We start from the raw sequence: 23123 nt of genomic DNA on the forward strand, positions 1-23123 counted from the left end.
TTTCTCTAAGGGACTATTCCCTTACCTTTTCATATTGTATGCTTGGGTAAAATGGAAGTGACTTGGAGGCTTTTTCTGTGGGGGTTAGTGAAAAGATTTCATTACATTTTCTTTGCATTTTGTAATTATGATGAGAAAAATAATCTTTTTTAAAAGTTTTGAGAAACATGCTTTGTTATGATCATGACATCAAGTTTTATGCTTAAAAAGTCTGTAATTCCTTGTGTTTAATGATGAACTCTTCAAATTCCTAATACAGATCTATAGTCCCTTATTAACAATTCTGAAATCCAAAATATTATGAGAACTGAATTTTTTTCCCCTTGACTGATTTAGTAGTAAAACCTGACCTGTCTAAACTCATTTTGTGTCAAAACTCTGATGTAGATTGACAGGGCTAGGTTAGCTTATTTGTTTCACTTGGTCTTTGTCTACATTTTATTTTTTAAAAAATTAATGTGTTTGATTATGGGTTGTTGGTGGTGCTAATACACAATATATGCATATATTAACATTCTAAAATTCAAGAAATTCTAAATAAAAACACATCTAGACCCAAAGATTTCAGGTAAGGGATTGTGGACCTGTGGTCACCATTAGCTAGAAAGTTTCAGCTGTGAATGGCAACTTACAAGAATTTATTTCTGGTTGATAGAAACTCCTTTCTTATTATTAATAAGAACTCAGACAGTTTCTTTAAACTATTTTCCAAGAGTGTGTTCATTTTTTAAATAACAACTCTTCCTTTTCTTTCGTTGATAGCTATAATATTGAAATTGCTTTTGATAATGCAAATGGATTTCACATTCAATAGAACCTTTTTAGGTTAAGTATTTTGTTTAAATGGAGGAGCCTTTTCTCAAGCGTGTATGGAGATTGCTTTCCTAGTTTTAATTCTTCTTTAGGATTTTCATGAGAAAATTAAAACATCATTAATGGATCATTTTAGCCACAGTTTTCCAAAGTTGCATTTTGACTTTGGATCTTTAAACTTTCTGTGTACTTTAATAGGTATGTGTAGGTTTAAAAACATTTTTTTTTTTTTTTATCAGAATCTTTTGTTTTAGGCCAGGTGTGGTGGCTCACACCTGTAATCCCAGCACTTGAGGCCGAGGAGGGTGGATTGCTTGCGCTCAGGAGTTCAAGACCAGCCTGGGCAATATGGGAAAAACCCCATCTCTACAAAAAATAACAAAGTTGGCCGGGCGCGGTGACTCATGTCTGTAATCCCAGCACTTTGGGAGGCTGAGGCAGGCAAATCACGAGGTCAGGAGTTCGAGACTAGCCTGGCCAATATGGGGAAACCCCATCTCTACTAAAAATACAAAAAATTAGTTGGGCATAGTGGCGGGCGCTTGTAACCCCAGCTACTCGGGAGGCTGAGGCAGGAGAATTGCTTGAACCGGGGAGGCGGAGGTTGCAGTGAGCTGAGATGGAGCCACTGTACTCCAGCCCAGATGACAGAGCAAGACTCCGTCTCAAAAAAATAAATAAATAAATAAATAAAATAAAGAAAGAAATAAAGAAATAAATTAGCCTGGAGTGGTGGTGCGTGCCTCTAGTTCCGGAAAGCTGCTTGAGAGGCTGAGGTGGGAAGATCACTTAAGCCTGGGAGGTCAAGGCTGCAAGTGAGCTGTGATAGCACCGTGGCACTTTAGCCTGGGCCCGCACAGTGAGACCCTGTCTCAAAAAACAAAAACAAAAAATATGTTTTAGAACTATCAGTAAAATTTTGTAAGCCATTGTTTACCTACTTTTATTGGGATTTAATTCATAGACCATACAGTTCACCCATTTAAAGTATACAATTCAGTGGCTTCTAGTATATTCACGAAGTTATGCAACCATCACCATGGTCTGATTGCATAATATTTCCATCACCCCAAAAGGAAACCCCAGTAGGTCATTCCTATTCTCACCTCCTAGTCCCTAGCATCACCAGTCTACTCATTTAATTACTAGAACTTTCTAAAAAACAACTCCTCTCATCTTGTTCTTCAAGAGTATCTTGGCTCTTTGTGACCCTGTGCTTTTCCATGTAAAGTTCTGTAAAAGATCGTGTTGAGAGCTTTATTGGAACTGCATTGAATTGACAAATCAAAATGGGAAGAATTGACGTCTTTTTTTTTTTTTTGAGATGGAGTCTTGCTCTGTCAACCCAGGCTGGAATGCAGTGGCACAATCTTGGCCTACTGTAACCTCCGCCTTCCAGGTTCAACCGATTCTCCTGCCTTAGCCTCGTGAGTAGCTAGGATTACAGGTGCACGCCGCCATGTCTGGCTAATTTTTGTATTTTTGGTAGAGATGGGGTTTCACCATGTTGGTCAGGCTGGTCTTGAACTCCTGATGTTGTGATCTGCCCACTTGAGCCTCCCAAAGTGCTGGGATTACAGGCTTGAGCCACCACGCCCAGCCAAATTGACATCTTTATGATATAAAATCTTCTTAATCAAGAACATGGTATAGCTCTCCATTTATTTAGGGTTTTTTTTTTTTTTTTTTGAGACAGGGTCTTGTTCTGTCTCTCAGGCTAGAGTGCAGTGGTGCGATCATAGCTCGCTGCAACCTCAAACTCCTGGGCTCAAGCAATCCTCCCACCTCAGCCTCCCGAGTAGCTGAGACTACAGGTGCGCGTCACCATGTCCAGCTAATTTTTGAATTTTTTTGTAGAGCGGGGGTCTCCTTAATGTTGCTCATGTTGGTCTTGAACTCTTGGGCTCAGGTGATCCTCCTTCCTCAGCTTCCCAAAGTGCTGGGATCACAAGCATAGCCAACATGCCTGGCTTTACTAAGGTTTTAAACCTTTTTTGATAAAGTTTTATGTTTTCCTCATAAAATGATTATAATTCTTTTGTGGAATTTATCCCTGGGTAACTTATGTTCTTTTTTGTTATAAATTATATTTTTGTTATAAATTATATTTTTGTTTTCTTTTTTCTTCAACCCTGGCAAATGGATATATTTTCTTTTTTTTTTTTTGAGACGGAGTTTTGCTCTTGTTGCCCAGGCTGGAGTGCAGTGGCACCATGTCAGCTCACTGCAATCTCCATCTCCCAGTTCAAGCAATTCTCCTGCCTCAGCCTCCCAAGTGGCCGGGATTACAGGCATGCGCTACCACGCCAGGCTAATTTTTGTATTTTTACTAGAGTCGGGGTTTCACCATGTGGGCCAGGCTGGTCTTGAACTCCTGACCTCAGGTGATCCACCCACCTGGGCCTCCCAAAGTGCTGGGATTACAGGCATGAGCCACCACGCCCGGCTGATGGATAAATTTTCTAATTGATGATGTTAATTGGTGATGTTAGTATCACTTGATTTTTCCTTTTTTTTTTTTTTTTTTTTTAATGTGATCTTAAATGTCACAATGTGGCCAAAATCTTTTACTAGGTCTGAGTCTCTTGGATCTTTAATGTAAATAATTATGCTATCTGGAAATTATGACATGCTTTTCTCTTCTAATCCCTTCTTGTTTCTGTTATGCATTGAAAGGAATTCTAGTATACATTGAATGGTTGGTATGTTCTTAGTTTTTAACAGCCTTGAAGTCAGCCTTCTCCTAAGAGATAGTACTTATTTTTTGCTCAGGAAAGATATAAGGAGAGGTATAACTGATATTTTGCTTTTTTTTTTTTTTTTTTTACTTCAGAATCTAATCTTGGGCAGTTTAAACTTTATCAATTTAAATGTTAGCTCTCCTTTGCTCAGATTTGCTACATTCATAGTGTCTTGTATTTTTTAAAACATCTGACCTGTGGGAGAACATTTTATTTTGGTTTACCTATTACTGATGGTTTATTTTTTTTCATCATTAGCTTCTTTTCTAGTTACCTTGCCGAACTACGTTATGCGTTTTAGAAACACTTATTTTTATTAATAGATGAACGTGAGTAAAAAGTATACAGCAAGTCTTCTTTGTACTGTTTTACTCTTGCAAAAGTAGAATGAAAAGCTCTTGCAGCTTTCTTGTAAAATTGAATTTCTTTCCATATAAAAATGTTCAAAATGTATTTGTGAAAGGAATACATACTCATCATCAGTATTAAAAAGTTTCAGAATAAAGAATCCCTACAACTACAGTTTTTAAAAGACAACTCAAAAAAAAATGGATGAAAGACTTGAACAAATACTTAAAGAGGAAGATATGAATATGACCAATAAGCACATTAAGAAGTGCTCATGCAGCCATAAAAAGAATGAGTTCATACCCTTTGCAGGGACATGGATGAAGCTGGAAACCATCATCCTCAGCAAACTAACACAGGAACAGAAAACCAAACACCCCATGTTCTCACTCATAAATGGGAGTGAACAGTGAGAACCCATGGACACAGGAAGGGAAACATCACACACCGGGGCCTGTTGTGGAGTGGGGGGAAAGAGGAGGGAGAGCATTAGGACAAATACCTAATGCATGCGGGGCTTAAAACCTAGATGACAGGTTAATAGGTGCAGCAAACCACCATGGCACATGTATACTTATGTAACAAACCTGCACGTTCTGCACACGTATCCCAGAACTTAAAGTAAAATTAAAAAAAAAAAACAACTTCAAAAAAAAAAATGCTCAACATCTTTAGACATTAGGCAAATTAAAATGAAAATCATTGAATTCTAGCACTCTGAATTAAAATTAAAACCACAATGAGGTACCATTATACTCCCACTAGAATGGTTAAAATAAGACTTCCAGCTTCAAATAATGGTGAGGATTTGGATCAACTGGAACTCTCATCAAGTGCTGTTGGGAGTATAATTTTTTTTTAATAAAGTTAGTTTTCATCCATCTTATGACTTGGCATTTCTACTCCTAGATAGTTATTCAGGAGAAATGAAAACGTCTACAAAAAGTTTACAAGAATGTTCATAATAGCTAGAACCTGGAAATAACCCAAATATCCATCAAGAGAGAATATACAAATGGTCATATATGAGAATATTACTCTGTAATAACAAATAATGAACTACTGATGCATGCAACAACGTAGATGAATAGCATAAACAGGCTGAGTGAAAGAAGCCAGATGCAAAAGAATATATATGTATGAGTCCATTTACATGAAGACCAAGAACAGGCAAAAGTACGTTATGGAGATAGAAGTCAGAACAATGATTGCCTTAGTGGGGTGAGAGGGGTGGTTTCTTTCTTTTTTTTTTTTTTTTTTTTTTTTTGAGATGGAGTCTCACTCTGTCACCCAGGCTGGAGTGCAGTGGCGTGATCTCGGCTCAGTGGCGTGATCTCGGCTCACTGCAAGCTCCGCCTCCCGGGTTCACGGCATTCTCCTGCCTCAGCCTCCCAAGTAGCTGGGACTACAGGCGACCGCCACCACTCCTGGCTAATTTTTTTTTTTTGTATTTTTAGTAGAGACGGGGTTTCACCGTGTTAGCCAGGATGGTCTCTATCTCCTGACCTCGTGATCCGCCTGCCTCGGCCTTCCAAAGTGCTGGGATTACAGGCATGAGCCATTGCACCCCGCCGAGAGGGGTGGTTTCAAATGGGGGTTGATTAGGAAGGGGCACAAGGAAACTTTTGGGGGTGTTGGAAATGTACTATATCTTGATATGCATTTGTTAGAACTCATTAAATGGTACACCTAAGATCTGTGCATATCACTGTGTTTAAATTAAAGTTTAATTTAAAAAAAAATAGGGGAAGGATATGAGGAGGTATACATTGATCCAAGGGCATTCTCCTACATAAGCACAATACAGTTATCACACTCAGAAAATTTAACATTAATGCAGCATTACCATCTAGTATGCAGTTCACATTCAGATATCCCAGTGTCTTGAAATTTGCAGAGAGTAGATCTTAATTGTCTTCACACTACCCATCTCACACTCTCCCTCTCATGGTAACTGTGTGTGGTGAAGGATTGGTTAATTTTTTTTTTTTTTTTTTTTTTTTTTTAAGACAGAGTCTTGCACTGTCTCCAAGGCTGGAGTGCAATGGCACGATCTCGGCTTACTGCAACCTCTGCCTTCCAGGTTCAAGTGATTCTTGTGCCTCAGCCTCCCAAGTAGCTGGGATTACAAGCGTGCACCACCATGCCCGGCTAATTTTTGTATTTTTAGTAGAGACGGGGTTTCACCATGTTGGCCAGGCTGGTCTCGAACTCCTGACCTTGTGATCCACCCGCCTTGGCCTCCCAAAGTGCTGGGATTACAGGCATGAGCTACCGTGCCCGGCCTATAGAATTTTTTATATGTAGGATTCAGTGAAAGATCAACCATTATTTTTTTAAAAGCTTCATGATGAAAATTATTCTTGCAAAATGTTAAAATCTTGAATCCTAGGGCATGTTTTCTGGCACCTGTTATTTTCAGTAACCCATTTCGTTTTTGTCAGACATACAGGGTTAATGTATGAAAAGTCAATTATGTCAAACTTATAGAGTTTATATGGAAAGATTAATGATCTTTTACAAATGCAGAATTGGCTGGATGTGGCTAATTGTAGAACTGGCCTGTAACCTGGCACTTTGGGAGGCTGAGGCGGGAGGATCGCTTGAGTCCAGGAGTTTGATTTTTTTTTTTTTATTTTTTTTATTTTTTGAGACAGTCTCACTCTGTCGCCCTGGCTGAAGTGCAATGGCATGATCTCAGCTCACTGCAACCTCCACCTCGCAGGTTCAAGCGATTCTTGTGCCTCAGCTTCCCAAGTAGCTGGGATTACAGGTGTGTGCCACCATGCCCAGCTAATTTTTTTGTGTGTGTGTATATTTAGTAGGGGGGGGGTTCATCATGTTGGCCCAGGCTGGTCTTGAACTCCCAGCTTCAGGTGGTCCACCCATCTTGGCCTCCCAAAGTGCTGGATTACAGGTGTAAGCCACGATACCCAGCATTTTTATTTATTTATTTATTTATTTATTTATTTAATTTATTTATTTGAGATGGAGTTTCACCCTGTTGCCGAGGCTGGAGTGCAATGGCACGATCTTGGCTCACTGCAGCCCGCACGTCCTGGGTTCAAGCGATCCTCCTGCCACAGCCTCCCAAGTAGCTGGGAATACAGGCATGTGCAGCACACCCAACTAATTTTTGTATTTAAGTAGAGTCAGGGTTTCATTATGTTGGTCAGGCTGGTCTCGAACTCCTGACCTCAAGTGATCTGCCTGCCTCGGCCTCCCAAAATGCTGGAATTACAGGCTTGAGCCACTGCACCCGGCCAAGCCCAGGACTTTGAGACCAGCCTGGGCAACAGACCAAGACCCTGTCTGTACAATAAAAATTATGCAGTATTAGAATAGCAAATCTTACTCTTAAAAGTTTTGTTTTCCTCATTGTTTTTTTACTGAAAATGCATGGCTTTAGAAACTTCTGGGTAGTCTGAATTGCAGACAAGCAGGCCCTATTCCTGTTTGTTTAACTAATGAGATTTGTAAACAGTACTTGGTTTCCCCAGACTCTAGGACCTAGAGGAAAGAAATTTTGATTTAGCTCTTGGTAAAGCATTTAGCATCTAATTTTTCTTTTTCATTGTTATTTTCTTGATCACAGAAAACAACACATGTTAATAGTAGAAAATACCCACAATTGAAGAGAATATAAAGCACTTAATAAAATTCTACCACCTAGGCCGGGCACGGTGGCTTACACCTGTAATCCCAGCACTTTGGGAGGCTGAAGTGGGGGGATCACCTGAGGTCAGGAGTTCAAGACCACCCTGGCCAACATGGTGAAACCCCATATCTACTAAAACTACAAAAATGAGCTGGGCGTGGTGGCAGCCGCCTGTAATCCCAGCTGCTCGGGAGGCTGAGGCAGGAAAATCGCTTGAACCCAGGAGAAGGTTGCAGTGAGCCGAGATCATGCCGCTGCACTCCATCCTGGGTGACAGAGCGAGACTCTTGTCTCAAAAAACAAACAAAAAACCTGCCACCTAGAGATGGTGGTGGCCAACAGCCTAGCAAGAATTTCTCTTGCATTTTTCTGTGCAAACACATTCAAATTTTCATTTTTTAAAAAAGATGATAGAATCATACTGTATGAATTTAACTGCCTAATTAGCTTGTTGTATCATCGTTTCTCGTCATTAAATGCTCTACAGCTTTCTTTTAAATGGCTATCTGTGGTAGTGTTCCTTGAAGGAAATACCTTAAAATTTTTTGTTTTTAAACTTTTATAGTTGTGGGAATGTAATACAGTGAATGCATAGGACACAAATGTTCAGCTCAATGAATTATTATAAAGTGAACACCCTGTAACTGCCACTTAGATCACGACATCGAATATGGCCAGCAGCCAGGAGCACCTCCCCTACCCCCCACTGCTCCTTCCCAGTCACAGCCCCATTCTTCCCGCTGAAGGTAACTTCTGTCCTGACTTTATGAAAGTTATTTTCTTGCTTTCCTTTAGATTACCTACCCGTCTTTGCATTCCTAATGCTGTAGTTTAGTTGAGCTTATTTTGAACTTTTCACAAACAGAATCATCAACTATGCATTATTTTGTATCTGGCTTTCATTCACTATTTTGTTTTTAATATTCATCTATGTCATTAGTAGCTATAGTTCATTCATTTTTTGTTGCTGTATAATCATCCATTTATTGAATGTACTACAATTTGATTCTGCCTTTGGCAGCTACTTTGATTGTTTATAATCCAGATTTCAAATGCTGCATCATGAACATGTGGGTTGTGATTTGTGTGGATGTGCATGTACTTCTCTAGGGAATCCAAGCCTAGGAGGGACGTTGCTGGGTCAGAGGATATTTGTATCTTCAACTGTACCAGATAAGGCCAAATTATATTCTCGAATGCTTGGATCCGTTTTCAGTGTACTTCTTCTACTCCTAATTAATGCTACTTGATATTGTCAAACTTTAATTTTAGGCATTCTGATGGATGTGGTATTATTTCATTGTGGTTTTAATTTGCATTATTTTGCATTTTCCTTATTGTTAGTGAGATTAAATACCCTTTTATATGTTTTGGCTACTTCAGTATCCTCTTGTGCAGTGCCTAATTCACATCTTTTATTTTTCTTCTGAGTTGCCTCTTGCCCATTGATTTATGTTTGTTCCCCCCCTCCCCCCGCCCCCGAGAAGGAGTCTGGCTCTGTCACCCAGGCTGGAGTACAGTGGTGCAATCTTGGCTTACTAACCTCTGCCTCCTTCGTTCAAGTGATTCTCCTGCCTCAGCCTCCCAAGTAGCTGGGACTACAGGTGTGCGCCTCCACGCCCAGCTACTTTTTATATTTTTAGTAGAGACAGGGTTTCACCATGTTGACCAGGCTGGTCTTGAACCCCTGACCTCAAGTGATCCATCTGCCTCGGCCTCCCAAAGTGCTGGGATTACAGGTGCAAGCCACCGTGCCCGGCCTGATTTATAAATGTAGTCTAAATACAAGTTCTTTATTGGTTATGTAAGTTGCAGATATCTTTTTCAGCTCTGTAGGTAATAGTGTTTTTTGATGAATAGGAGGTCTTAATTTTAATGTAGTTTAATTGATTTGTTTTCTCCTTTGTAAGAATTAATATTTTTAATGTCTTGTGTAAATCTTGTACTGGGATAAAAGATACATACATATTTTTTAGGTTTTGGCTAATAGTTTTCCGTTGGCAGCATGTGAACCTTTTTATGCCATTTTTACTTTCATCAAGAGTGTATGTATGATTTTCTCATACTCTTGTCAGAACTGGAGATTTGGGGTCAACTTTGCCGGTGTAATAGACTTTCTTAATTCATTAAGGAGTATTTTATCTTAGTTTGCCCATGAGAGAAGAGAGATTAAATTTGTTTTATTATACCAAGAACATGACAGTCAATAAGCATAACTAAAAATATTATTTAGCTTTTGATTCTGAAGACCATGTATGCCCAGTTAAGGAAAAGAGGTAAAGATCTAGAAAACTGTTTTCTTTTTTCTTTCTTTCTTTTTTTTGAGACGGAGTCTTGCTCTGTCGCCAGGCTGGAGTGCAGTGGCGTAATCTCAGCTCACTGCATCCTCCACCTCCCGGGTTCAAGCGATTCCCCTGCCTTAGCCTCCCGAGTAGCTGGTACTACAGGTGCGTGCCGCCACACTTGGCTAATTTTTTGTATTTTAGTAGAAACGGGGTTTCACCATGTTGGCCAGGATGGTCTCAATTTCCTGACCTCGTGATCCACCTGCCTCAGCCTCCCAAAGTGCTGGGATTACAGGTGTGAGCCACTGCACCTGGCCTCTTTTTTATTAATTTAAGATACATGATTTTGGCTAAAACCAATGAAAATAAATTGATGAAACTTCAATGTAGTGGATCAAGAGACTCATGAAATTGATGAGTTAGATTGTTGTGGGCACCCATTTTAAATTTATGGTGCCTTTTTAGCAGAGTCATGACTTCATCAACTCTTTTTCACATACTTTTATTCAAAGAAGACATTCTTCTCTGCCCCAACTTATCATCTTCTTGTCTCCAACTGCCAGTATTCTCATCCACACTCTTTGTAGTTTTGAGGTGTGAGATAACTCCTAAGTTCTTCTTCGGAATGGGTAGAGTTTAATTCTGAGTCTACATCTAGTGAGTCTATTGGAAGAAGCTTTTCTTAGGAGGTGAAATTTGGGATGGAGTTCTCCTCTACACTCTAGCCCTGTGGCCACAATCTTTGGTTTAGATCTTTGGCATTTTTCGTTGGACATCTGTCATAGTGTCTACCTCTTCTTCCTGCCTCTAGGCTTCCCGTGATTGCCAGATGAAATTCCGGAAACTCAAATCATTCCTGTAGTTAATATCCTTCAGTGACTCTGGAACAATCAAATTCTTGATCACTCCACATGGGTCTTACCCATCTGCCCTCGTGCCCTCTCTAGCGTCCTGCATATTGAGTTCCCCACAAGCCCTAGTTTCCCTGAGTTTGGAATATTCTTTCACATTTGCTCATCCCACTCTCTAGAACTTCCTGCAATCTCTCTACTGCCAACCTGTCTGTCTAGTTGCTAATTTATTTTAAAACCCGGCTTAAGCAACACATCCTTTTGGATGTGTTACTTCCCTGATCGTTATTCACCTCCATGCCATCTTTCGCTCAACTCATTGAAGTTAAGTGCCCCCTCTTCTGGGCTGCCACGGCTCTCCATGTTCACCTATGTACTGTACTTTGTATTGTAAGCAGTTTAATTGACCCCCCTACTTATTTGAGCTCCTTGAGAGCAGGGCCCTGATTCCTGCTCCTTAGCACTCCACCCTCCCCAGAACTAACATAGTATAGCTTATAGGAGGCACCCTATAAATGTTTAATGAATGTTTGAATGCAAAAATGTATCTAACTTTCTTAATGATATATTTATGAAAAGAACTTGCTGAGAAAAAGGTCAGTTAGAAAGGGTTAGGAACTTGTCAGTATTCTAAATTCCTCTTTTTCAAAAGCATACACATTTAGGAATGACTGCCTTGCTTTAAGAATTTGTAGGGTTTTGTTTACCTGAGTTGTACCTTGCTATCACAGAAGGATGCCCTGCAGTGGTCTCGCCATCCAGCTACAGTGGAGGTAGAGGAGCCAGAGGACACGGCTGATGTGGAGAGCTGTGGGTCTAATGAAGCCAGCACTGTGAGTGGTGAAAACGATGGTAAGGACCCTTTACTGGATGGGTGAGGGAGCCACAGCAGGCACTAGGGACTAAGCTTTATTTTCCTCTCTTCCAGTATCTCTTGATGAAACATCTTCGAACGCATCCTGTTCTACAGAATCTCAGAGTCGACCTCTTTCCAATCCCAGGGACAGCTACAGAGCTTCCTCACAGGTAAGGAAGAGGTAGAGCCTAGCCCGGGAGGATGAATGATGACAGGTATAAGGCAAGATCCCTCCTTCTCCTGTAGTGAGCTGTGAGTGTGTTCAGAGAGTGAAGAATAGAAGTCTGGTCTCCAGCTGTTAGTAGCATTTAACAGGGGGCCGCAGGAAAAGTGAACAGTAGGTTTGAGCAGAGTAAGTTTTTTCTTTTTTTTTTTTTTACCTTGGCTGAGTGATTTTGTTCATTCTTTTTTTTTTTGAGATGGAGTCGCGCCTGTCGCTCAGGCTGGAGTGCAGTGGCATGATCTCCGCTTACTGCAGCCTTTGCCTCTGGGGTTCAAGCAATTCTCCTGCCTCAGCCTCCCGAGTAGCTGGGATTACAGGCACGTACCACCGTGCCTGGCTAATATTTGTATTTTTAGTAGAGATGGGGTTTTGCCACGTCGGCCAGGCTAGTCTTGAATTCCTGACCTCAAGTGATCTGTCTGCGTCGGCCTCCCAAAGTGCTGGGATTACAGGCGTGAGTCACCATGCCCAGCCTGATTCTGTTCATTCTTGTAATATACACGTGAACATTCAGGGAAAAGTGTGGTTAGTGCAGAGTAGAGAGAACAGGACATTGGGAGTGAGCAGTTTGAATGATAACCCTGCACTTACTAGCCTTGAGACTTTGGGAAAATTCCTTACCTGTAAAATGGGGATAGCAGTACGTTTTTGTAGCTTGGAATGATGCTTGGCACAGTGACCAGCACGTAGCTCAGTAACATTAACCCGTGCTCTTGTCAGCATTATTTGACAGATCTGGTTGAAGACGAACTTCATTTTACAAGAGAGTGAGTAGAGATAGTGTCGCCAGGGAATGCTTTTGTGGCTCTGCAGTTGACTTGGGCTCTCTTTTGTTCTCTCTTGGAACGTAGGCGAACAAACAAAAGAAAAAGACTGGGGTGATGCTGCCTCGAGTTGTCCTGACTCCTCTGAAGGTAAACGGGGCCCACGTGGAATCTGCATCAGGTATGTGTAAACTCATGGTTGTGATGCTTTTTCCTCAGGTCCTGGGGACCTGGCCGCCCTCTGTCAGCAGTTTCTGACCTAATAGTGTGATACGAGGAGAGCTGTCGGGCCACAGGCAAGAGCCCTGCCAGTGGATGAGGCCTGCCATAGGTTCTAGTGCTGGGCTCTGCTGTGTGCCTTCCTCTTTGTCTCCCAGGGCAGTCGTGAGGATTCAACGGAGGATTTGATTGTGCCAGTGCTTTGTAAAAGGTGTAGTGCTATACAAATAAAGATGGCGGTTTGGCACCTGTAAGGTGATATTTTACAGCCAGACCATGAAGTGGTGGTTTCTCTCAGCCTAAGGCTGGGAGATAGAAGCATCCCAGTATTGCTGGCAGCATCTCAGGGAGAGCTGGGAGAAGTGAGCTTGTCTGAGAGCCATGGGCGCGGCTTGTGATACTTTTGACCAGTGGAATGCTGTGCCTTCAGGGTTCTCGGGCTGCCACGCCGATGGCGAGAGCGGCAGCCCATCCAGCAGCAGCAGCGGCTCTCTGGCCCTGGGCAGCGCTGCTATTCGTGGCCAGGCCGAGGTCACCCAGGACCCTGCCCCGCTCCTGAGAGGCTTCCGGAAGCCAGCCACAGGTGAGTGGCTTGGCACTTATTTCTCTGCCTGTAAAGGGGGCCCCTGCAGGCCTAGTGAGAAGATGATGTCTTCTATTCCAATTCCTTTACCAGTTTATTTTTACTTCTTGGGTGGCCCTCTGTTTTTTGTTTATTTTTACTTTGTAATTTGGTTATTTCATTTGTAGCTCTCTGCTAGACTGTGAGAACTCCTTTCAGGCAGAGATGATGCCACACTGTTTCTCGTATGTCCCTGTAGGCCTAGTCTGTGCCTGCCTTGTACTGCGTAGTGAGTGAGTGAAAACTGCTTCTGAGCTTCTCAGTGAAGAATTCCAACACCCCTTTTCTCTCTTCAGTAGCATCTTGCCACGTTTGTTCCCAGCATCTGTAGTCTCTATCAGACGCTCCCTTTTTTACAACCTAGTCAGTATGTTGAGTGGAAGCATGTGTTGAATTTTGGTGATGCAAACAAATTCAGTAGTGCTATTATCTATACCTCCCACCCCTCACCCCACCCCACCCCCATTAGGGTTATTTGCAATATTAGTATGCTCTTTGCTATTTCAGGATTTAATTCTTAATGACCCACATACTGATTTTTTTTGTAGATGAAACCATTAAGAAGACAAGCTTTTGCTTCTGAGAATTAGAGTAAACCTTTGCCCATGTGAGAACTAGGTTTGCTGTTTTGCTGCTTTTCCAGCTCATCAGCAGTGCTCAATCTAAGGTCTCACAGGTCTCTAGTCCTAGTGAGTTTTTCAGATAAAAGTAACATTTGCTGAGGCTTCTGTGAGAGGTATTAGCATCTCAGTTGGCTTTGAACAGTCCTTAGTACATTTCTGCATGGAGATCATCCCTCTCCAGCCCATTCGCAGAAGGCTTCTGCAGATTTTTCTATAGTATACTAACTAGATTTACTTTTGGACAATTTCCATGATTTCTCCAGTTGAGCTTTGTGGAGCCTGTTCTCCAGCTTTGGAGGGAAGCTCAGAACCTGCCCCTTGCCTGATTTTCTGTGGGAAGGGTCCTTTTCAGGCTGTGACACAGCACGGTACAGAGTTTTGTCTGAGGGGATGCAACCCCAAGTGTTGTCCTAGGTTTGATGGCAATGACAGTAACCTGGAAAGAATATACAGGTTAGGATGGACTGGACAATTGAGCAGATTGTGTGCAGATAACTTCTGGGTAGCTTGGATGCTGTCACCAAAGTTTTCCCATCAGTTGGCATTTGTTTTTTCTTTTAAAAAGCTGAAATCTGTACCTTGCTTCTTCTTGCTTCAAAAATCATAGGTCAAATGAAGCGCAACAGAGGGGAAGAAATAGATTTTGAGACACCTGGGTCCATTCTTGTCAACACCAACCTCCGTGCCCTGATCAACTCTCGGACCTTCCATGCCTTACCATCACACTTCCAGCAGCAGCTCCTCTTCCTCCTGCCTGAAGTAGACAGACAGGTGCACATGGGCAGCCTCCCCTTTGCCTCTCTCTGGGTGGGCTTCTGTTCTCTTATAAGTTTATTTATTAGGATTTTTTCCCCCCTTGATCCTTCTAGGTGGGGACAGATGGCCTGTTGCGTCTCAGCAGCAGTGCACTAAATAACGAGTTTTTTACCCATGCGGCTCAGAGCTGGCGGGAGCGCCTGGCTGATGGTATGTAGACTTGATCATCTCGGACGGCTTGCAACGCACCTGTCGTGTGGTGTTGCATGTCTCCTGGTATTTAAAACCCAAGCTCGCTCTTCTCAAAGGGTTATTTAGTATAAGACAGGCTTTCCTCATTACTAATAAATGTGGTGGGTATTAATATGCCACACAGCTCTGAAGAAATAACAGGGTGTTTAGGTTTAGACTTTCACTATATTGTATGTATATACTCATTCATCATCTCCTTTTTAAAATCATTAAAACTATAAACACCTATTCCAGTAATCATGGCATCGTCTGGAAGGGTGGAGGAAAGTACACTGTGGAGTTGACAAGCTCCACCATGCTCTGTCTTTTTAGGCATTGTCACTTGGAGTGATTGTTAGCTTCTATTAATTTAATTTTGTGGGGAAAGTGTTGAGAGGGCTCTAAGAACACCCCTAGGTTTGATGATTTGCTAGCAGGACTCAGCATATAGTTATATGTACAGGGCTGCAGTTTATTACAGCAGAAGAATACAAAGTAAAATCAGCAGATGGAGAGGCACATGGGGTGAGGTCCAGGGAAACCATGTGTTGGCTTCCAAGGTCCTCTCTCAGTGGTGTCACACAGGACACATTTAATTCCCCCAGTAACAAGTTATGACAACATGTATGAAATGTCTACTAGGGAAACCTGTTAAAGACTTGGTGCCCAGGGTTTTTATCAAGGGCTGATCATGTAGGAAGCCACTGCTTGGCACATACCCAGATTCCAGATTCCCAAAAGGAAGGCAGGTGTTCAGCATAAGCTGTATTGTTTGCATAAACAATTTAGGCACAGTGAACAATTCATATCAGTTAGGGTGGTTACGAACCCTCGTGAAATCTAAGTTCCCAGATGTCAGCCAAGGGCTGTTCTTTTAAGTAGGCCTTTCTAAGAGTAAACAATCAGGCCTACCTACTATGTTAACTTTTTATCTACACAGGAAATAAGAATGGTTCTTTTGTTTGTTGTTTTGTTTTTTCGATCAAGGAGTTGCTTGGTCTCACTTTAAGGAAGAGTGAATTTCCCTTATAGTAGATGTGTTAGCTCTGTCCCTATAAGAGCATGATGTGAGAGAGCCTTTAGAAGAGACGTGTTGTTTTAAAACTGGGAGATTCAGCTGTCCATAAGACATTAATATCCCGAATGCACTTACTAGAAGAGGTTTATTTCTCCCTAGGCGAATTTACTCATGAGATGCAAGTCAGGATACGACAGGAAATGGAGAAGGAAAAGAAGGTGGAACAATGGAAAGAAAAGTTCTTTGAAGACTACTATGGACAGAAGTAAGGCAGTTGGAGCTATGAGTCCTGGTCTGGGGTTTTGAGGGGATAGAGGTAGATGGTCTCAAAATAGCGTATACTTATGTGTTGGACAAGAATGTGGAGATTGCAGTGACACTTGGGTCATTTATCTTAATGCCATTCATAGTGAAGCTAACAGAAGTTTTTCCATGGTTAGACTGTGCACCACGCAGATTGATTTTGTTCTGAGATATCTGTGTTTCTGGGTCCATATTATTCATAGAAATAAAAGAGACATGTCCATTCTGGCTTGAAACTGATGGCTGTGATTTTGATTTGCAGGCTGGGTTTGACCAAAGAAGAGTCATTGCAGCAGAACGTGGGCCAGGAGGAGGCTGAAATCAAAAGTGGCTTGTGTGTCCCGGGAGAATCAGTGCGTACACAGCGTGGTCCAGCCACGCGACAGCGAGATGGGCATTTTAAGAAACGCTCTCGGCCAGATCTCCGAACCAGAGCCAGAAGGAATCTATACAAAAAACAGGAGCCAGAACAAGCAGGGGTTGCTAAGGATGCAAAATCTGTGGCCTCAGATGTTCCCCTCTACAAGGATGGGGAGGCTAAGACTGACCCAGCAGGGCTGAGCAGTCCCCATCTGCCAGGCACATCCTCTGCAGCACCCGACCTGGAGCGTCCCGAATTCCCAGTTGAATCTGTGGCTTCTCGGATCCAGGCTGAGCCAGACAACTTGGCACGTGCCTCTGTGTCTCCAAACAGAATTCCTAGCCTGCCTCAGGAAACTGTGGATCAGGAACCCAAGGATCAGAAGAGGAAATCCTTTGAGCAGGCGGCCTCTGCATCCTTTCCCGAAAAGAAGCCCCGGCTTGAAGATCGTCAGTCCTTTCGTAACACAATTGAAAGTGTTCACACCGAAAAGCCACAGCCCACTAAAGAGGAGCCCAAAGTCCCGCCCATCCGGGTAGGAGACTGTTTGATTCCTGGCTGCCCTGGAGCCAGGTTTTCTTTGAGGGTCATGAGATTATAGAGCCCTTAACTCTGGGGCCCTGAAGTTAATTATGTGGGAATATAGAGCTTTTTATGAGAGGTTTGCTTGAGACAGCCTTCAAGTTTAGTGAGATAGGTTCTTTTCTTCCTCACTTTTTTGTTCACTCTGTTGAAGTTATCTTGAGAGGTCAAAATCCTTTGGGGTTTTAAAATCTTTTAAAGATAGCGTTAGATTCTTTGCTGTAGTGACTCACACAGTCCCACCAGAAATTAAATTTAGAAGTGTGGCATATAACAGCCCTTGAGCAGAATCTTCTCTGAATGGTGTGTTATGGCAGCCATTTTACTATGATGATTTCATTGTTTTAAGGAAATTATTTGATTCTGTATGCCATGACCCTTAAGCTACTAGAATCCTTGTTTTGCTTTACAGCCCCTAGGTCAGATCACCCAGTCAGTTAAAACTATTTTCTAATTCTTTTTTTGCAGATTCAACTTTCACGTATCAAACCACCCTGGGTGGTTAAAGGTCAGCCCACTTACCAGATATGCCCCCGGATCATCCCCACCACGGAGTCCTCCTGCCGGGGTTGGACTGGCGCCAGGACCCTCGCAGACATTAAAGCCCGTGCTCTGCAGGTCCGAGGGGCGAGAGGTCACCACTGCCATAGAGAGGCGGCCACCACTGCCATCGGAGGGGGGGGTGGCCCGGGTGGAGGTGGCGGCGGGGCCACCGATGAGGGAGGTGGCAGAGGCGGCAGCAGTGGTGATGGTGGTGAGACCTGTGGCCACCCTGAGCCCAGGGGAGGCCCGAGCACCCCTGGAAAGTGTACGTCAGATCTACAGCGAACACAACTACTGCCGCCTTATCCTCTAAATGGGGAGCATACCCAGGCCAGAACTGCCGTATCCAGAGCTAGGAGAGAGGACCTGCCTTCTCTGAGAAAGGAGGAAAGCTGCCTACTACAGAGGGCTACAGTTGGACTCACAGATGGGCTAGGAGATGCCTCCCAACTCCCCATTGCTCCCACTGGGGACCAGCCATGCCAGGCCTTGTCCCCACTGTCCTCCCAAACCTCAGTAGCTGAGAGATTAGTGGAGCAGCCTCAGTTGCGTCCGGATGTTAGAACTGAATGTGAGTCTGGCACCACTTCCTGGGAAAGTGATGATGAGGAGCGAGGACCCACCATTGCCGCAGACAATGGCCCTATTCCGTCTCTAGTGGGAGATGATACATTAGAGAAAGGAACTGGCCAAGCTCTTGACAGTCATCCCACTATGAAGGATCCTGTAAATGTGACCCCCAGTTCCACACCTGAATCCTCACCGACTGATTGCCTACAGAACAGACCATTTGATGACGAATTAGGGCTTGGTGGCTCATGCCCTTCTATGAGGGAAAGTGATACTGGACAAGAAGACTTGAAAACCAAGGCTCTTGTTTCTAACAGTTCTGTGCATTGGATACCCATTCCATCGAATGATGAGGTAGTGAAACAGCCTGAACCAGAATCCAGAGAACATGTACCATCTGTTGAGCCCCAGGTTGGAGAGGAGTGGGAGAAAGCTGCTCCCACCCCTCCTGCATTGCCTGGGGATTTGACAGCCGAGGAGGGTCTAGATCCTCCTGACAGCCTTACTTCACTCTGGACTGTGCCATCTCGAGGAGGCAATGACAGCACTGGCAGTTACTGTCAACAGGTGGACATTGAAAAGCTAAAAATCAACGGAGACTCTGAAGCACTGAGTCCTCACAGTGAGTCCACAGATACAGCCTCTGACTTTGAAGGTCACCTCACGGAGGACAGCAGTGAGGCTGACACTAGTGAAGCTGCAGTGACAAAGGGATCTTCGGTGGACAAGGATGAGAAACCCAATTGGAACCAATCTGCCTCACTGTCCAAGGTGAATGGTGACGTGTGTCTGGTTACAAGGACAGATGGGATGGTTGCTCCTCAGAGCTGGGTGTCTCGAGTATGTGCGGTCCGCCAAAAGATCCCAGATTCCCTACTGCTGGCCAATACTGAGTACCAGCCGAGAGCCGTGTGCCTGTCCAGGCCTGGGTCCTCAGTAGAGGCCACTAACCCACTTGTGATGCAGTTGCTGCAGGGTAACTTGCCCCTAGAGAAGGTTCTTCCACCAGCCCATGATGACAGCATGTCAGAATCCCCACAGGTACCACTTACAAAAGAGCAGAGCCGTGGCTCCCTATGCATGGGATCTTTACATGGTCTTGGAAAAAACAGTGGCATGGTTGGTGGAAGCAGCCCAAGTTCTTTAAGGGCTTTGAAGGAGCCTCTTCTACCAGATAGCTGTGAAACAGGCACTGGTCTTGCCAGGATTGAGGCCACCCAGGCTCCTGGAGCACGCCAAAAGAATTCCAAGGCAGTCCCAAGTTTTGACTCCCTCCGTCCAGTGACAAATCCCATTACATCCTCTAGGAAACTGGAAGAAATGGATTCCAAAGAGCAGTTCTCTTCCTTCAGTTGTGAAGATCAGAAGGAAGTCTGTGCCATGTCACAGGACAGTAATTCAAATGCTGCTCCAGGCAAGAGCCCAGGAGATCTTACTACCTCGAGAACACCTCGTTTCTCATCTCCAAATATGATCTCCTTTGGTCCGGAGCAGACAGGTCGGGCCCTGGGTGATCAGAGCAATGTTACAGGCCAAGGGAGGAAGCTTTTTGGCTCTGGGAATGTGGCTGCAACCCTTCAGCGCCCCAGGCCTGCGGACCCGATGCCTCTGCCTGCTGAGATCCCTCCAGTTTTTCCCAGTGGGAAGTTGGGACCAAGCACAAACTCCATGTCTGGTGGGGTACAGACTCCAAGGGAAGACTGGGCTCCAAAGCCACACGCCTCTGTTGGCAGCGTCAAGAATGAGAAGACTTTTGTGGGGGGTCCTCTTAAGGCAAATGCCGAGAACAGGAAAGTTACTGGGCATAGTCCCCTGGAACTGGTGGGTCACTTGCAAGGGATGCCCTTTGTCATGGACTTGCCCTTCTGGAAATTACCCCGAGAGCCAGGGAAGGGGCTCAGTGAGCCTCTGGAGCCTTCTTCTCTCCCCTCCCAACTCAGCATCAAGCAGGCATTTTATGGGAAGCTTTCTAAACTCCAGCTGAGTTCCACCAGCTTTAATTATTCCTCTAGCTCTCCCACCTTTCCCAAAGGCCTTGCTGGAAGTGTGGTGCAGCTGAGCCACAAAGCAAACTTTGGTGCGAGCCACAGTGCATCACTTTCCTTGCAAATGTTCACTGACAGCAGCACGGTGGAAAGCATCTCGCTCCAGTGTGCGTGCAGCCTGAAAGCCATGATCATGTGCCAAGGCTGCGGTGCGTTCTGTCACGATGACTGTATTGGACCCTCAAAGCTCTGTGTATTGTGCCTTGTGGTGAGATAATAAATTATGGCCATGGGAAACATTGTATATTTAGTGTGTGTATTTTGATAATGATTGATCTTAAATCTGTATACAGAATATCATTGATACAATACTCTTTTTAGGCAGGAGCACTCTTGCCTTCCCCCAAAATTTATACTGCTAAAGCCCTCTGTCACTTGGCGACCCTTCTGGTCTTGCTGGCGGGGTTTCCTGGGTATAACCCATTGGGCTGCCCAAGGCCAGCCAGCCAGCCTGAGCTCTCCTGCAAGACAGAGCCTGATGTGGCACAGAGTGGGATTGCGGGGTGTGGGGGGACTGCCTGACTCCCAGAGGGACTTGAAACTGAAGCAAGAAGGTTGCATTCTCCACCAAGGGAGTTAACCTACCTGAACTAAGTAGAAATGCCAGTCTTCCACTGCCCCTTCCCTGCCATCTTTTCTTCTGCTACTTTGGGGAGTTGATGGCCAGGAAAGAAGCCAGCACAGGGTTAAAGTAACTCCTGGCATTGCCCACCAGGGGGCTGGTGCACCTGCTGACCTTAGGGTCACAGTTGAGTCATTTGCCAGTTGACGGAGCAAGTTTGACCTTGGTTCTGTTGCTGAAGCAAATTTGGAACTTTTGTGTCTCAGTGTGATCCGCTAACGCACAGGATCATTTGGAACCTTGAATAGCTCTGCTTGGACAATGGGGTTGGGGAATAGGGTTGTCTTTCCTATGAAAATGCCATCTGTAGACCTTGTGAGTCAGCCGTCCAGACGTTTGCAGGTGAATTCCTCTGCTTGACATCCTCCCTGTCACTTTGGACCCTATGGGAGTGGGCATCTCCACGCACCTGTGTATGTGAAAGTCATTTTACATTTCAAAGCTGTGTGTGTTTCTTATTTTTATATTTTTAACTCTTTATTCTTGGATGTATAAAGTGAATTTTTTGGCTTCTGTAAGTATGCTCTATGCACCTCTAATGTTTTATCATGTATTTATATGTTGTACACAGTACTGGCTGATTCTGTAAATGGATGTATTGTACAGAGAACATGAACGTCTCTTCCTGATTTTACATCTTCAGCATCATTGCATTAAAGTGGTGCAATCTCCTTCTCTACACCTGTTGTCAGAGCCAGAGTGCTGTGCTGCTCGACATGAGGGTGAAATGATTGACTTGTGACCTGCCAGGTTGCCTGATGCCCTGTTGGGTCACCGGCTGGACCTGCTGCAGCCTGCAGAGCCACAGTCAGCCTGTCCACACGCCACCGAGCAAACGCATCTTGCTTTTCACATCTCTCCTCCTACAGCCTTAATGGCTGCTCGCTGCCATATGTGACAAATCACCACCACCAGTGTTAAGTGCTTCTGGATTCATGGGTGAGTTCCCTGGGCAGCCCCCAGGAAGGCCTTCCAGATCTGGCTCCAGGGTCACCACCTGTCACAGCAATACCTGGGACCATGCTCTCCTGGGACTGTGAGGCTCCTTTTGACGTACTTTTGACATCAGGCAGGTTTGGGAAGAAACAAAGCCATGCCTGCTCCTGCCTCTCTCCCAACATGTTTCCAGCAAGTAGATGCCCCTGTGTGTGTTTTCCCTTGCCTTGTTTCCTGCCTTATATCTTGTATTTCGACTTATTACAGAGTTGAGGGTTCTTGCTTAATTTAGGTCAAGTATAAAATTTGTATGACTTCAAGTCTCATTTTATCTGAAAGGTTTTTTTCTCATTTAATCTGATGTGGCATTTTCGTCATCTGAAGCATGAGTGACAAGTTGGGAATGATGTGGTGATTTAGAATGCAGTATTGGCCAAGTCCAAGTTGTCAACTTAAGCGTCTGTTTACCAAAGACCGGGAACAGGGGCCCAAGCATGTCCAGTCCTCTTCTTCCCTCTGCTGGAACCTTTGGGGACACTCAAGGGTACAGTCTGACACTGATCTGGTCCATGGGGCTGCCCAGAGAAAGCACTGCTTCTGTATGTCTCTTGTGGTATTGGAACAATAAACCCGTACAACCTGCAGTTGTGGTCTCAGTCATCTGTGGCTGCCTCGCTGGTGTGGGAAGGTCAGCTGGAGTGCTGAGCTGAAAGGGAAGGAGTAGACGCCAGTTCTCCTCACCTTGGCTCTGGAGCTACTGTTCTTATTATACTTGGAGCTCTTCTTTTGGGAGATTAGTCCAAAAGGAATGACTTGGCAGCTTCACTGGTCTTTAGCCATTGATGACTTGGCGGACTTCACCACATAGACTGCAGTCAGCAATCTACTGAGAGTAATGAGAATGTTTCCCCTTGGGAGTGCGAGTCACAAACTGTGACATCCCTCTGCAGCAACTCATCCAAACAGCTTCACTGAGGTTGAGGTTGCCAAGTGGCTTCCTAATGGTTAGTGGTCTTCTGTGGGAGGGTGACTAGCTCTGACCTTGGAAAACCTTAACCACAAACACCTCTTTCTGTAGCCTTTGGTGACAGTGAGAGGAAGGTGCTGGCCCAGGGTGGGGTGTCTGATGCTGGTTGAGTGAGCCTGAGTAGAT

The 23123-nt window shown here is 44.2% G+C and overlaps 1 protein-coding gene across 10 annotated transcripts in view; it reads left to right on the forward strand.

Moving 5' to 3' along the window:
- The window catches only part of ASXL1 (ASXL transcriptional regulator 1), an 81048-nt gene extending 58434 nt beyond the window's left edge, over window positions 1-22614 (forward strand). For 7 of the 10 annotated variants that reach the window (XM_054467020.2, XM_054467029.2, XM_063659124.1 and 4 more), the window contains 9 exons: window positions 11428-11548; window positions 11625-11722; window positions 12627-12720; window positions 13189-13341; window positions 14611-14774; window positions 14873-14969; window positions 16168-16273; window positions 16574-17207; window positions 17723-22614. In XM_054467020.2, coding sequence (XP_054322995.1) covers window positions 11428-11548; window positions 11625-11722; window positions 12627-12720; window positions 13189-13341; window positions 14611-14774; window positions 14873-14969; window positions 16168-16273; window positions 16574-17207; window positions 17723-20629 — 4374 coding nt within the window. In that variant the 3' untranslated portion in view covers window positions 20630-22614. The remainder of the gene's footprint in view (window positions 1-11427; window positions 11549-11624; window positions 11723-12626; window positions 12721-13188; window positions 13342-14610; window positions 14775-14872; window positions 14970-16167; window positions 16274-16573; window positions 17208-17722) is intronic. The other 3 variants (XM_054467031.2, XM_054467033.2, XM_063659125.1) reach the window with 1 other exon arrangement.
- Window positions 22615-23123: the final 509 nt, after the last annotated feature.

The sequence above is a fragment of the Pongo pygmaeus genome, chromosome 21 (genome assembly GCF_028885625.2).
Source record: "Pongo pygmaeus isolate AG05252 chromosome 21, NHGRI_mPonPyg2-v2.0_pri, whole genome shotgun sequence".
NCBI lineage: Eukaryota > Metazoa > Chordata > Mammalia > Primates > Hominidae > Pongo > Pongo pygmaeus.